Source organism: Danio rerio, chromosome 21 (genome assembly GCF_049306965.1).
Source record: "Danio rerio strain Tuebingen ecotype United States chromosome 21, GRCz12tu, whole genome shotgun sequence".
Taxonomy (NCBI): Eukaryota; Metazoa; Chordata; class Actinopteri; order Cypriniformes; family Danionidae; genus Danio; species Danio rerio.
Genome location: NC_133196.1, coordinates 16,054,744 through 16,071,042, shown reverse-complemented (window position 1 = coordinate 16,071,042; position 16,299 = coordinate 16,054,744). Strand labels below are relative to the sequence as shown.

The following is a 16,299-nucleotide window of genomic DNA, read 5'->3' as shown; positions in this document are numbered from 1 at the left end:
AATGCATTTTTTTTTAGAAGAATTTACTGAGTTATTAAATAAATAAATATATATATATATATATATATATATATATATATATATATATATATATATATATATATATATATATACACACACAAAGTATAAAAAATGTCTTTCTCTCTTTCATTGTTTACTTCTCATTTAAGAGCCTTGTGCCAGGTTTAGACTGCATGATTTTCAAAGTATAGGAAGAATCGCCGACAACTTTGTCTCGGTTCTTAAACTACGTCTCACAACCAAACACATGCGAGAAGTGACATGGAAACAACGCAAGGTCACACAGTATATCTTTTGTTATTAACTACATAATGAGAAAGAAGTTTTAGTGGGCTATTTTGCACACCTGTGTTTTCAAACAGACATGGAGGTTCCTGCCAAATTTCCACTAGTTTTTCCTCCATTTCTTGGGTCCAAATAGATTAGAAATAAGCACTTTTAACATCTCCCCCAACCTCCCGCTGGATTGCAGATACCCTCACTAGCGGATGCTGCTTATCATTGGCTGTAGGTGATATTTTCAATCAACATAATTCACATGACATGATTTTGAATTGGCAACAGGTCCAGATATTTAGCATGCCAAATATCTCACGGGTGTCAGCGACTCATCTGCGATTCTCTCAGATCACGTCTTTAATAGCTCACTCGGTGTGATTGTTACTCACGTGAACGAGCACCAACTTGCCTATGATTTCAGGCATCTGTCTGCGATTTTCTCAAAAGCTGTCGGTGAGTCAAAATCGGGCTAAAATCATTCAGTCTGAACTCAGCATTACTTGTACATTCTTAGCATGCATATGTTTTGTTTTTGCCTCAAGCTGCGGTCACACTAGAGTTTGAGAATGCGGAATTTTGTTGCACGGCACTTTGAAAAGGGGCGGAATTAAACAGGAAGATTAGACAATTAAAAAAGCAAGCGATTGGTCCATATTTTAAATTTCTGTCCAGAGAGGTCATGTTTGGATCCTCGATTGGTCTTACGCAGTCAAGTCATGCAATTTTGCAGGTTAGAGTTCACCAAGCTTGAACTTTGCAACGCAGCAAACTGTGAAACTTGTCGCACAAGCTTGCGTTTCCGGTCTAATGCATTCATGTGCATATGAATAAAAGTCTATGGAGAGAAAAGTCCAGAGTGACCGCAGCTTCAATCAGAGGTGTCAAACAGCTTAGGTCAAACCCTAATTAAACACACCTGAATAAAGTAATTGAGTCCTCAGGTTTGTTTGAAACCTACAGGTAAGGCTGCAGTCACACTAGAGTTTGTGTGTGTGAAATTCTGTTGTACGACGCTGCGAAAAGGGGCGGGATTAAACAAGATTATTAGACATTAAAAAAAGCGAGCGATTGCTCCATGTTTTAAATTTCTGTCCAGAAAGGTCATGTTTTGATCCTCGATTAGTCTCACGCAGTCAAGTTATACAATTTCGCAGGTCAGAGTTCACCAAGCTTAACGCATGACCCTGTGTTTCTGGTCTGACGCATTTGCGTGGGTATGAATGGAAGTCTATGGGGAGAAAAGTCAAGTGTACCCGCAGCTTAAGTGTGTTGGAGCAGGGTTGGAACTAAACTGTGCAGGGCTGCAGCCCTCCAGGAACCAAGTTTGACACCCTTGGCCTAAATGATGTGCCAACTTCTGTTGAAACCAATCCTGCAAATTTAGAGGTTGTGAAATTAAGTAATCTTTTTTTTTTGTTAATGTTATTTCCACATAGGAGGAGATGATGATCACCAGGATGGGCGAACAGGCCCTCTTAGAGAGGCCATTGAGCAGAATGGGACCTATGAAAATATGGACACAAAGAGAAATGAACAGAACCTCTCTACACAAGGGTCACCAGCACGACCCTCAACCATGGAGAATGGGCTATCAGAAACTGAGCCACCGCATGGCTCAAAAGTAGGCAGTAATGGATATATTCTAAGCAAAGTAAAGGAAGATACAGTGTCAGCCCCTCACAGGACTAACTGGTCCCCCACTGGGGGTACCACATTGGGGCATGGGACTAAAAGCTCACCGCCTTCAGTGTTGCAATCTCTAGACCAGGGTTCTTCAAACAGTGGTGCAAGCCAAGGACCAAGTCTAACAGAGAGACGAGCAGAAACAGAGACTAAAAATGGCATCATTTCAAAAACACCCCCACCAACAGTACATCGTGCACGTAAAACTATGTCAAGGCCGGCCTCAAACCAGACACTAAAGGTAATGAGGATTTACTGCCATGAAAATTTCTCCTACATCAGCTGCACTAGTCATGACGACAGCGCATTCACCACTACCTTGTTTTGGCCTTTATTTAGGTCTGCTCATGAATCACGGTCATGGATACAATTAATCACATTTGTGTTCCTTCTTCAGCTTTTGAACAGGGAAAATAAAGAGCCAGTCGTGGTAAAAGATGACAGTGCAGGCAAACCAGAGGCAGTGCAGCCTCAGCCATCTCTAATCCAGAATCAGCTACCTCAAAGCCAAACTGACGCCACATCTGTACCGAACACCACACCTGCCAAGCCACAAATAGGTTACACGCTCTTTAATCTTTCTTTGTATCTAGTTATGTTTTGTTTACTTGTATGTAGACTCTACTAAAAATATTGGCAGTACCAAATTTTCACAAATTTTTTTTTTTTTTTTACAGTTTTTACATAGATGTATGATTGCTTGTACAGTGAAATAATGCTTGAAATGACCTGTATTCCAGAATTCTCTCTTTATGCATCGACAGTTGAACCCAGACCTGTCTCTCCCTCAGTAGCAGCCGTATCAAGGAAGAAAAAAAGAAAGATGGGAACATATAGTCTTGTACCCAAGAAGAAAAACAAAGTCTTGAAACAACGCACAGTTCTGGAGATGTTTCAGCAGATATCCCAGTCTCCACCCAACCCTAAGGTCAGAAGTTGAACCACCAAATTAAAACCTTTTCTTACTGTGTTATTAAAAGTTACCTCTGAGTTGCATAGGCGGAGTTTTGATTGGAAGTAATATTTTCTTAATGTTGTATTGCATGTTGGTTGACCCTTCCTGTACTTCAGAAAGCTGCAGGGGGTCGTACAACAGACTCAAAGCACCACGTCCTGTCATGGGATGCTTTTTAGAGTCATACACATTGTTTTCTATAAGGGAACGCACACCAGTACTGCTATTCGGTGTATGAAAGAATTGCCTACCATTGTTTTGGAAACCATTGGAAGCCATTGGAACATTGATATCTAATGCCAGTCTTTCTGTTCTGACTTCACAACAGCCAAAGGAGATTGTGCGTGTGAATGGAGAGAAAATGGATAATGAGTCTGATGAGGAGGAGTCAGAGGAAGGGGAAGACACAGAGGATGAAGAAGAGCTAGTCACAGAAGATGGAGCCAAAGCTTCACATGAGGAACCTAGGATACCTTCGATCTCACAGGTGGGAATTCAGAAGAAATGGAAGTGTTGGTCATTGTGTAATTCACTCCTTTGGATTGCAAATGGCTTGTACACTGAATCTGTATGTTTAAGGTAAAATAGCCTAAAATGTTTATTTGTACATTTTTCATTCACAAGCCCCTGGAAGAAGAGTCTGAGGAGTCTCAAGACTGTGAAGGTGAAGAGGAAGGGGATGAATCAGACTTGGTGAGTTATTAAACGTTTTCAAATATTGAGTGTTAAAGGACACTCGAATAACCAGGAGTAATTTAGATGGAAGGTTTTTCAGTTTCACAGATCTGTATTGCTCCATTTGTTGACTGTGACTTATGTCTATCCTCTTCAGAGTTCAGAATCCAGTTTGAAAAAGAAATGGAAAAAGAAAGCCAAAGGAGATCATGCCTGGCTCCGACCGTCAAGGAAACGCAAGAGGAAATGGAAAGCAAAAACGGACAAGGTTTCTGGTGAGAGTTTAAATGCATGTTTTCCTGAAATATCAGGTGTAGGGCAGCACTTTAAATTTTAATTTGTTTCATTTACAATTCTCTTTATGTCTGTCCCATCCTAGCTCCAGTAACGGAGATCCAGTCTCGGCCAGAAAGCCAGAGCGCCCCATCAGTCCCTACTGCTCACAGAAAGGAGTATAAAGAAGTCCCTCTAGACTCTCTCAATCTAGCAGCACAGGAAGCCTTATTGACATCTCAAAATACAGGTGAAACCAAATTTGTCCTGCTTAAATTGGGAAGGTATCAATTGTATTTGTTGGGGAAATCTATGTGAGGAGGTGTAAATGGATGTCTTGTTTTGATTAAATAATGTGAATTTCTTTTCCCTTAAAGTTTTGTTGTTTGCATTTCTAAATGTCTAAATGTTATGTCATCTGATCAGAAGTCATGTTTTATTTTGGATATTTTCAAAGGGGTTACAATCATTGCATTTGAAGAATGTTATATTAGTGTGAAGTTCAGAGGAGGATTAATGTCTGGCCTTTGCAGTAGCCTCCATCTTGGATCAAATGAGTCATCAACACTCTAGCAGATATGGTGCCCTCTGGTGGTCTTGCGTGAATTTAGAGAAATCCATATCAGAAACGTTAATGGCTGCATCTATGAAATATTTCTGATGGATATATGAATGGATAGGATGTAACATTGGCTTTGTCCCAGCTATGTTTGAAAAATGGTGGCTTCTCATGAATATTAGATTCTTAAAAGTGGTGTTTCTTAGCTGCTTCAGGGTCATTGCAGAGCACAGATGCAGACATGGTGCAGGAACTGCCTCTATGCAGCTGTCGAATGGAGACACCCAAGAGTCGAGAGATCCTCACGCTTGCGGACAGGAAGTGTATGGCAACTGAGAGCATTGACGGCCAGGTGAGATAGTTGCTCATGTGGATATGTATATCTATGGTGATTGTGCCAGTGTTTGCATTTTCAGGAATGCATCATCTTGTTATATACCAGGGGTTCGTAACTCTGGAAGTCTACATTGTAAATGAAATTAACTTGGAGTATCTAGTAATCCTGAAGATGTCAATTGACTTTTTAAAGTAGGTGTCATTAGGGTTTAAGCCAAACTCTGTAAGAATGTGGACCTTGAGGGTCAAAGCTGAGAACCTCTGTTATATACTATCTGAACAAAGTTTGGGTGAAGTATTTTGCATTGAAATAGTTACAGAAGGATTGATCTAACTCTGGGCTCTCAAACTCAGTTCCTAAAGGGTCACCTTGTTCCGGACAATTTACTCAACTTAATTGATCAGGTTCAATTTCATGAGGTGTTCAATAAACCTGAACACCTGATCAGGAGCACCACTGTGAGTTCTGCTCCACTTAACGGTATATTTATTCAGTCCTCCTAAAATTGTGATCATGTTTCTAGGGATTTCCTGTTTGGTCCTGTTTCAGGCATCCCCTTTAATCAGGGCTCTTGGTGTTATCTAATCCCTCTCTACAATTTTGGCGCTCCTAGATTTATCAAACCAAGCAAACAAGCCAGTGCTGCCCAGGAGTCTGCTGCCCAGGAGTTTTAGGTCTTCGATTGGCTTTCAGTGTCAACAAGTCATGACCAAGAAATTCTTGACTGAAGGCATGCATTGGAAAAGCTACAGAGTTTTTATAACAGACACATTTGAGCAATACATTCAAAGGTTTGTTAACTGTCCATTATTTAGATTCCATTTTCACTTAGGCCATCTAAAATCAAGATCAAGTTCTTTGGGTTTCTCTCTGTATAAGTTCTGCATCAGCCCCTCTTTCTGATCTGGGCCCTTGGAATTGTTCTAACCCCTGGATCCTTGTAATCAAGCAAACCTTTCAGTGCTGCCCAGTCTGTGGCTTCTTTGTAGACCTGTGAGTCTTTGGCTTCATCCAAGAGAAACTTTTAGGTCTTTTAGATTGAGTTTCAATGACATCATGACAAATCAATAGTCAATAATTTATTGACTATGCAGTTGTCCTAAAAGCTACAGAGGTTTTACTTAAGCTACATTTGAGCAACCCCCTGAAACGTTTTTCATGCAATCCTTTTATGGACAGTTGTCCATATTATCTGCCCTACAATCCACCTAATTTTGGCACCCCTAGATACAGCTAAACTTCCAAACAGGTGGTTTGAACAAATCAGTCTGCAGGACCGTAGCCCTTCAGGAGCTGAGTTTGACACATATTGTCTAACTTCTGAATATTTGAAATCTTCAGTTTTTGTAACATCATGTGTCATGTTACAGTACAAATTTATATAAAAGCCAAGGTTCTGAACTCTATTATAATTGGTTCTCTGTTGTTTTGGGAGTAGCTGAGCCGTTGTCAGAGTGCAGTGCTGAAGCACGAGATGATGAGGCCTTCAAATTCTGTCCAACTGCTGGTTCTGTGTGAGGACCATCGCACAGGCATGGTCAAGCATCAGTGCTGCCCTGGCTGTGGCTTCTTTTGCAGAGCCGTGAGTCTTTGGCTTTACCCAAGAGAACATTTTAGGTTTTTGATTGGGTGTCAGTGACAGCATGACAAGTCGATTGCCAAGAATCTTGCATGTGTCTGAATATCCACTGAGTTTTTACTTCAGCTACATTTCAGCAAACCGCTTAAAGGTATTTCATGTGGCCATCATGTAGGGTACCTTCATGGAGTGTCAGCCAGAGGTGAACATCTCCCACCGCTTCCATCGGACCTGTGCCTCGGTACTTAATGGGCAGAGCTTTTGTCCACATTGTGGAGAGGAAGTCAGCAAGGCGAAAGAGGTCACCATTGCCAAGGCAGATACAACGTCAACTGTACCCATCACCCATAGCTCCTGCATACCCAGCACCTCAGAGGGCAAAGCGGACACTACCACTGGAGGGTATGTGCCAGCTGAATAATGTTATGTAGCCTTTTACAACATCTTCCTGCAACTGCATTCCTGTAGGATGTAGTTCATTTTGTTTTTTCACATCTTATCTTTAAGTTGATCTGTTGATCATTTAAAGGTCCACTCGGCTCTCTGTACTTGGAGAGGGAAAAGCAAACAGCACCTTACCCAAACCTTCAGAATCACAGGACACATCTTTGTCCCTTGTGGGTTCCAAAGCCAGGTCTGTAGCGATGGCAGCTGCACCTGGACTTCCACTTCCACCAGGACCACCTAAAGAAACTCTGCAAAGTGTCCTGCTGGCTCTAGATGCTGAAAAGTAAGAAAACCATCTATTACAACTGTTTAATTTAGCACCTTTTTCACTTTTACTGGTTAATTAGCAAATCCATTTCTACTCCCTCAAGGCCCAAGAAGCTTCGGTTTCACCCAAAACAATTGTACATTTCTGCCAAACAAGGGGAGCTGCAGAAGGTCCTACTAATGTTGGGTAAGAGAGCTGAATTTTTTATTTTTTTTTCATTGTTGTCTGTTCTGTGCTGGATATCTTTTTTCCTTATTCTCAGTGGATGGGATTGATCCCAACTTCAAAATGGAGAGCCAGAACAAACGGACGCCACTCCATGTTGCTGCAGAAGCAGGTCATCAGGATGTCTGCCATATGCTGGTACAGGTAAGGACAAATGCCAATGAATCTACCAGCGATTAAAAAAAATCATCATTTACACATCTTCGAGTCATTCTAAACCTGAAACTCAAATTAGTGAAAATTGACCACCTTATTGTTCAGGCTGGTGCCAACCTTGACATGTGTGATGAGGACCAGCGGACGCCTCTGATGGAGGCCTGTGAGAACAACCATCTCGAAACTGTGCGATATCTTCTGCGGGCCGGAGCCATCGTCTCTCACAAGGTCAGTAGCCTCAAGCACGGAGGTTGATAAGCCTATTTAATAATCAGTTTAAATATTGACCACATCCTGTTTTTTTTATTTTTTTATTTTCAGGATGTTGAAGGATCAACTTGTCTCCATCTTGCTGCTAAGAACGGGCATTTCAGCATTGTACAACATCTGCTCTCTGCAGGCCTTGTTGATATTAACTGCCAGGTTTTTAACTTTCTCTTGCATTTGTAGTAATGTTTTGGAAATGTGGGAGGGTGTTAGGGGATTTTCACCATTTGAGTTATTTGCCAAACAAATCTGGGTATTTTTCTAGGATCAGTAGGCCTCCATTTTGGTAAAAACTCATCAACAACTTGGTAATGTGTTTCTCAGAGGTTTTGATTTATTTTAATGATTCTGGAATTTAGTGCTGTATGTTTTAGACCAGTGGTTCTCAAACTGTGGTACGCGTACCACTAGTGGTACACAGGCTTCCTTCAAGTGGTACGCGAAAGTACAAAAAAATACACTTTTAACCCTTTAATGTGTAAGATGTCACTGATGTGATTAGTAAATTGATTTTAATAGGCTAAACCTTTTGTTTTATTTTTAATTTTCTAATGTTTGTTATGTATTCTATCATTTGAAGCTAAATTCCTCCCCATATTTGTAATAGTTGTTGGGGTCGTATCCCGTGTTTTTATATCCCTGTGCTAACAGGTCATTATGGTGGTACTTGGAGCAATATTTTTTTCTGAGGTGGCACTTGGTAAAAAAATTTTAAGAACCACTGTTTTAGACCATTTTCCAGTACTGGGTTGCGGCTGGAAGGGCATCTGCTGTGTAGAACGTATGCTGGAATAGTTGGTGGTTCATTCCGCTTTAGCGACCTCTGATAAATAAAGGGAGTAAGCTGAAGGAGAATGAATGAATGAATAAATTTTTAAGTTAAATTTAAATTTTTAAATTTAAATTTTGTTAAAGTTAAATTTTTAAAACTTTTTAAAATAAAGTTTTAGACCTCGTGAAATGAGTTTTTCTTGTGAGCAGCAGTCTTAACAGATGTCATTTAACAATCAAAAAGAAATATCTTCATCATAATTTAATTTCAAAGTTTTTGTTTTAATATTTTCATTAATATGTAAGCAAATGCTTATTTATTTATTTGTTTTATAATTTAGTGGCATTTCACCATTTGGTTTATAACCGATTCAGTAGTATTATTGACAGTGCTGCAGAGACTCTTTGATGAAGACTAGTTCATTGTAACAAAACATAAATACTTCTAAATAAGACAAAACAGTGACATGCTGTAAGTGCTGCTATGCAGGTCAAAAATGTCTCTTTTGCCACATCACTTTCTGTTTAAGATGGCTACCTACAGGACATACTAAAATGCATGCATCCACCACTAGGGGAGGACGGACAATAGAACAAAAAATACATTCAATCAACATAGACCCTAGAAAAGACATGATATAACAATATTACCACACTTATGGCTCCTACACCAGTAGCTCTCTAGTAACCAGTTGGTTGAAATTGCTGTTTCTACACTACAAGTCATACAAGGTAATAAATACACTTTAAAAAAATAAAAATAAATATGCATTTTCCTTGTTACTCAAATCTCTAAAATATTTAATCACATATTAATTGTCATAAAAAAAAATTGTATATCCTATATTGCTTCAAGTTAGAGTCGCATTGAATATTGTGGGCAATGGGAGGCCTTGGAGTCCAAAAGACCAAGATTTCTAATGTAATGCATTTTATTTGTCCCAGGATGATGGAGGTTGGACAGCCATGATTTGGGCCACAGAGTACAAACATGTGGACCAAGTGAAACTCTTGCTCTCCAAAGGGGCTGATATCAATATACGAGACAAGGTGTGTGTACTGCTTCTCAATTATTGCACATTAATCTGAATTTTAACAATATTTTGTAGTATTCTTTCTGTCACAATTTCAGTACTTTCATAGGTTTTGATCTGTTAAAATTGCTATAATTCATGTTTGTTAGGAGTCAGTAACTATTGTAAAATATAAACTGACTATTTGTTACCAATGTTACCATCTACTGGATATAGACAGAGCAGCTGATATGGCATTAAAATAAATGCATAAATCTGTTACAAATCTCAATCTTCATTCTAGGAGGAGAATATCTGTCTGCATTGGGCCGCTTTCTCTGGCTGCGTGGAAATAGCCGAGATCTTTCTGACTGCCAAGTGTGATCTCAACACCATGAACATCCACGGAGACTCGCCGTTGCACATAGCGTCGCGAGAGGGCCGGCTTGACTGTGTAAAGTGAGTAAACCTCCTCTAGGTTTTATCAATCAAGATTGATTTGCCTGCATCCTTTCAGTCTAGTGCCAAGGCTTATTTACAACCTAAGAATGTCTGAGCCATCCTCCTGGAAGATAAGTGTACTGCAGGATTACACCCGTATCCGATGTACTGCAGTCCTAATCAGGTGCTTGTGTAGATCCTAATCAGCTTAAAGCTGCAGTTTTTTGGAGACAGGATTAATGTCATGTAGATTTATTGGAGCTGGACGCTAACAATAAAGGCTTACGCTCATCATTTCCTGGACAAATTTTATTATTGATCTGTTAGCAGGCAGTTACATTGATTGGTTAGAGTCCTGAATGTAATATTGCCAGTGGAATAGATGGATTGACGTACATTTTATTTTCCAGATAATTTTGTTCAGGCATGTTTTATCAATGTACGTTTTATTTCCAGCTCAGAATTAAAATGAAAAGTGTACACAGCACATTAAAATTTGACTGAACACATGCAGACACACATGCATGCACACACTGTTCTTTTCTGTTCCAAACTGGTATAGAAATAACAGTGCATTGCAGTAAAAACATTAAGAATTTGTTAGTTTGGTGATGGTGGTGATTGTAGTATTAACATTTCTCTGTAAAATTCTATATTATCAGTAACTACTGCAACTGCTACTAATCCTACTAATAATAGTTGTTATTGTATAACAAAATGTCATACTTATTTATTTGTGTCTGCAAATACAATGATTTATACTGGACAATAAAATCTACACCTAATAATCTATCTGTTCCAGTGGCAATATTACATTCAGGACCCAATCACTGTTAACAAATCAATAATAAAATTTGTCCAGGAAATGATGAGCGTAAGCCTTTATTGTTAGCCTCCAGCTCCAATCGTTCTTAATGAAATTGATGCAGTATATATTTATGTATTATAAACTTTATAAGTTGTACTATATATATTAAATTTTACATTTAAAGATTGTTAAAATATATTAAATAATTGTATTTGTTCCATTTTGTTCTTAAGAATAAAAAACAATTGCATATTAATATCATATTTATTCTTATAAATATTATTATTATTATTATTATTATTAATAATAATAATAATAATGTGTATTATTATTATGATGATGATTATGATGATGATTATGATTATTATTATTATTATTATTATCATCATTACTACTACTACTACTACTACTACTACTACTATTAATAATAACAAAAATAATTATAATAAGTTGCAGTATATTAATTAAATATTTAATCAATTATAATATTTTATTAAATGTATGCTAATTATAATAATATAAAAACAATGTAATTAGCATTAAATAAATTCATAATCGTAATAATTAGGGATGCTCTGATTAGGATTTTTGCAGCCGATACAAAGTACCAATTCTTTGTCATGGTGATCAGCCAATAAGAGGTACCAATTCTGATGCTTTAATCTTTATAATGCAAAAATCTAATTTTCACTCTAAGTATATTACAATTTTTTTTTTTAAGATTTATTTTTGGCCTTTTTGCCTTTATTAGATAGGACAGTAATGAGACAGCAAGCGAAGCGAAAGAGAGAGAGAGAGGGGTGGGGTTGGGAAATGTCCTCAAGCTGGGATTCGAACTCGGGATGCCCTGACGTATGTCGACGCACTAACCACTGTGCTATTGAGCCCACTCCAAGTATGATACTTAAGTGGATTTCTTGCCTTAGTAGAAGAAATGAAAGCTGTTGCATATAATGCCTTAAGCGCATATTTGATGCACACCTATAAATCCATTACTTCTTTAATAAAAGGACACAGGCCTATAAACTACTTTTTGTTCAAACGTTTATTACAATAAGTGCATTACGATAAGTTATTATTAAATATTCAAATTTTATATATATATATATATATATATATATATATATATATATATATATATATATATATATATATAATATAATATAATATAATATATATATATATATATATATATATATATATATATATATATATATATATATATATATATTTTTTTTTTTTTTTTTTTTCTCTCCCCTAATGTTCCCAGCCTGTTTTTAATGAACTTGCAATATTGTTGAAAATGCATAACTTTCAGTTCTTGCATGTAAAAAGATTTTAGCTGTTATATATCCTCTGCTTGTAAACAAATAAACACTTGTGATCAGTTCAAGAGATTGGCCAGATTAACGACTGCAGATCGAGTCATGAAATGTGATTATTAGCCAATACCAATCTCTGGCTGATTATTCGGAGCTTCCCTAATAATAATATTGTTGTTGCTGTTTTCTTCTTATTCTTCTTCGTATTTATGATCATTATTATTAGTAAGTTGCAGTAGATTTAATTATACATTCAATCAACAATAATACTGTATTACTATATTTATACTATAATATTAATTAAATGTATACTATTACTACTACTACTACTACTATTACTACTACTACTACTACTACTACTACTACTACTATTACTAATAATAATAATAATAATAATAATAATAGTAATATAAAAACAATAACATTAACAGTAGATTCATTAACATCATAACAATATTGTTGCTGCTGTTATTTATAATAATAATGATAATAATAATAATAATTATTATTATTATCATTATTATTTTCATTATTATTATTATTATTATTATTATTATTATTATTATTATTATTATTATTATTATCATTATTATCATCATTATTATTATTATTATTATTATTTTGTTTTTAGTTGTAGTTTAAAATTGTAATTTAGCGATTCCGTAACAGTCATGTTTGACTCTCTCGTGCCTCCTTGCAGCTTGTTTTTGTCTCGTGGTGCTGATGTAAACCTTAAAAACAAAGAAGGAGAGACGCCCATGGAGTGCTGCAGCCATAGCTCGAAGGTCTGGAATGCTCTTCAAGCCAACAAAAAGCAGAGAGAAGCAAACCGCAAAGCTGGCGCCACAGAGAAGCTTCTCAACAAGTACGTCCACTTCCTTCACATCTCACAGTCCTCCAGCTCGCATTACTGACATATGTTTATCTACACCGGAACTAAGCCTATAAATGACTGTGTAATTGTGTTCAGGGACATCGCTAGAGGTTACGAAAAAGTCCCCGTCCCGTGCGTAAATGCAGTGGACAGCGAACCCTGTCCTGACAACTACAAGTATGTCCCTGATAGCTGTGTGACGTCCCCTCTGAACATTGACAAAAATATCACTCACTTGCAGGTAAATCTCACTGTAGTGTGGAGCTACTAATAATACTATGAGTAAAGGAGAAAGATCATATAATGTTGTTTTCACTTCACAGTACTGTGTCTGTAAAGACGATTGCTCTTCTGCAAGCTGCATGTGTGGCCAACTAAGCCTGAGATGCTGGTATGATAAAGTAAGTCCATTTCATAACACTTCAGAGAGCTTGAAATCCAAGCAGTGTGCTTTACAGTTTTGATGCAATTTGTTATGTAGTTGAAGTCAGAATCATTGTTCCACTGTATATTTTCCCCTGCAATTTCTGTTTAACGAGAACATTTTTTCAACACATTTCATAATAGTTTTCTAACTCCTTTCTAATAACTGATTTATTTTATCTTTGCCATGATGATAGTAAATTATATTTTGACTGTATTTGACTTGATATTTTTCAAGACACTAGTGTTCACCTTAAAGTGCAATTTAAAGGTTTAACTAAGTTAATTGGGTAAGTTAGGGTAATTAGCTAATGATTGTATAATAATGATTTGTACTGTTGACAATCCAAAAAAAAAAAAAGATATCTTAAAGGGGGCAAATGATATTGAACTTTAAAATGGTTTAAAAACATTATAGTTAAAAACTGCTTTTATTCTAGCTGAAATAGAACAATAAGACTTTCTCCAGAATAAAAAAATATTATAGGGAAAACTGTGAAAATTTCCTTGCTCTGTTAAACATCATTTGGGAAATATTTGAAAAAGAAAAATATTACTAATAATTTTGACTTTAACTGTAAATGAAGAGTTGGGATGTAAAAGCCTCTAAGTGGTTCAGGTGTGGGTTCAGTCATTTCAGGTTTATGGTGATGAAGGGTTTTTTTCATTCCCTTTTAAAACGAAACGGCTAAACATAAACATTGGATGCTGAGGGGAAAATCCTCAGCACTGCATATTATTTTATAGGTATTTAATATTTGAGTCGTTTTTGGGCTAAGTTAGATTTAAGGTGAGATTGCTGTTGGAAAAAAATGTATGCACCTGATTTTGCCATTTATTTATAGAGATGAGTTATTAAAACTATGAAGTTTAGAAATGTGATGAAATAAATTTCTCCATTGGGGGAAAAAAAAAATAAAAAGGGGGCTAATAATTTTGTCTTCAACTGTGTGTGTGTGTGTGTGTGTGTGTGTGTGTGTGTGTGTGTGTGTGTGTGTGTGTGTGTGTGTGTGTGTGTATAATACTAAAAACTGCAAAGTGTAGGGAATTTTCTTTTCTTTTTTTACTCTATTCATCTGCGGTGTCTCGTCTAATTACAAGTTTTAAAAAAAACTGTTAATCTTATTGACTTGAAAACATTTCCACCTAGAGGTAGAAGAAGCTTACTACAACACCGTGTAAGAAAATCGAGTCAGAATTGTAGTTGGTGATATATCAAAAATGACTGTTACTTTGCCCATACTTTGATTTAAGTGTTAAAGTACTGGAAACAATTTTTAACATATTTTTAAGCAGTAAAATCTAAATAAAAAGAGGCATTTAATATGGACCATACTAAATGGAGACATTCTTTTTGCTTTTCATTTATAATGACCAGTAACATAAAAAACATCCAATCCATGTGATGTTTTGGTGTGTGAGTAGAAATGTTTTTTGTTTGTGGCAACAGGAGAGTCGTCTGCTGCCTGAGTTCAGTAATGAGGAGCCGCCTCTTATATTTGAGTGCAACCATGCCTGCTCCTGCTGGAGAACCTGCAAAAACCGTGTGGTACAGAACGGACTGAGGTAAGTCAGGTTCACTTAAGATTTTCAGCAGCTGTTGGGTTAAACAATTTAACGGTGTGAGGCCAAGATTTTTAGGCAGGTGGTAGATCAGTAGATTGTAGATGTATGAATAAAAGCCATATGTCAAATATTAAAGCCATTTATGTATACTTGGAATATATTAAATGTAAATAAAGTTTCTACACTAAAAAAAGTTTTATGCAGAACTGTTGCAAACAATTTATTTGTGTTGATTTAAGCAAACAAATTAAATTTGATAATGTTCAACTTAATTTGTTTGTTTAAATTCAGCCCAAATAAATTGTTTACAACCACTTAATGTAAAAAAATAGTAAATCCAAGGAATCATCTTTGAAAATTTATTTTCAGTGTACTTTATTATTTTAAATAACTGCTGTGAAAATTAAGCATCAGGGTGTGGATAAAATAATTCTCCACTGACATTGTGTAACTGATATTTTTGTTTAAACAACATACTTAGTATGACCTGTAGTTAATAAAATATATCAAGCAATGAGAGGTTCACTTATTATTAAACCATTTGAACATAAACGATGTGAGTTGGTTTAAACCAATTTTTCGTCCAGGATTTTTAGGCAGGTGCTAGATCATTAGGTTGTGGATTTATGGATCAAAGCCATATGTCAAATATTAAAACCATTTTTATACTTAGAATATATTAAATGTAAATAAAGCTTCTAAACTTTTAAAAAATTATCTTTTTGACACAAATTTTGCTCTGTAAAATTTGTATCTTAATTGTGATGTATTAATGTATTTTTTGGTCAGTTATCCACTAGATAACTAAGCTTTTCACTCATCATATAGCACACGTGCTGCTGCTGATGTGACTATAAAAGTGATTTAATTTGATTTGAGATGAACAACAATAACTAATAACGTCTCAGGTGAAGAGATTCAAAACCAATCCGCTATATGCTTTAGCGCTAAAGCACAAACCTTTTTTGTTAAATAAAATAAAATATAGCCTAAATAATAATAAAGTGAAATGATCACAGTTTCAGAGAAACCTATATTAAACTGATTTCATTGTTGATGACAAAATCATGTATTGTCGGTCAGTTTTAATTTAATTAGTTTAATAAAGTAATTTGGTTAGGATTTTACAATGTATTTGTAGCACTGAATGTGTTCCCAGATTACCTCAATATGCCCATTTGTTGTTTAAGCCTCCCCATGACACACTATGTCAGGGGTGGCCAACCCTGTTCCTGGAGAGCCACCTTCCTGCAGATTTCAGTTGCTACCCATATCAAACACACTTGAACCGATTAATTAGGACCTGAACACCACTTGCTAATTACAGGCAGGTGTGTTTGATATGGGTTGCAACTGA

General features: G+C 36.3%; 1 protein-coding gene across 50 annotated transcripts in view; it reads left to right on the top strand.

Annotated features, from left to right (window-relative positions):
* Positions 1 to 16,299, top strand: part of ehmt1b (euchromatic histone-lysine N-methyltransferase 1b) — a 48,044-nt gene that overhangs the window by 24,942 nt on the left and 6,803 nt on the right. For 11 of the 50 annotated variants that reach the window (NM_001172564.1, XM_073934371.1, XM_073934382.1 and 8 more), the window contains 21 exon segments: positions 1,737 to 2,224; positions 2,381 to 2,543; positions 2,748 to 2,911; positions 3,267 to 3,425; positions 3,563 to 3,631; positions 3,771 to 3,888; positions 3,993 to 4,136; positions 4,652 to 4,797; positions 6,221 to 6,364; positions 6,537 to 6,763; positions 6,891 to 7,091; positions 7,180 to 7,262; positions 7,339 to 7,445; positions 7,563 to 7,685; positions 7,779 to 7,880; positions 9,441 to 9,545; positions 9,813 to 9,967; positions 12,780 to 12,944; positions 13,050 to 13,194; positions 13,277 to 13,354; positions 14,827 to 14,942. In NM_001172564.1, the coding sequence (NP_001166035.1) occupies positions 1,737 to 2,224; positions 2,381 to 2,543; positions 2,748 to 2,911; positions 3,267 to 3,425; positions 3,563 to 3,631; positions 3,771 to 3,888; positions 3,993 to 4,136; positions 4,652 to 4,797; positions 6,221 to 6,364; positions 6,537 to 6,763; positions 6,891 to 7,091; positions 7,180 to 7,262; positions 7,339 to 7,445; positions 7,563 to 7,685; positions 7,779 to 7,880; positions 9,441 to 9,545; positions 9,813 to 9,967; positions 12,780 to 12,944; positions 13,050 to 13,194; positions 13,277 to 13,354; positions 14,827 to 14,942 (3,202 nt within the window). 50 annotated transcript variants of the gene reach the window in all.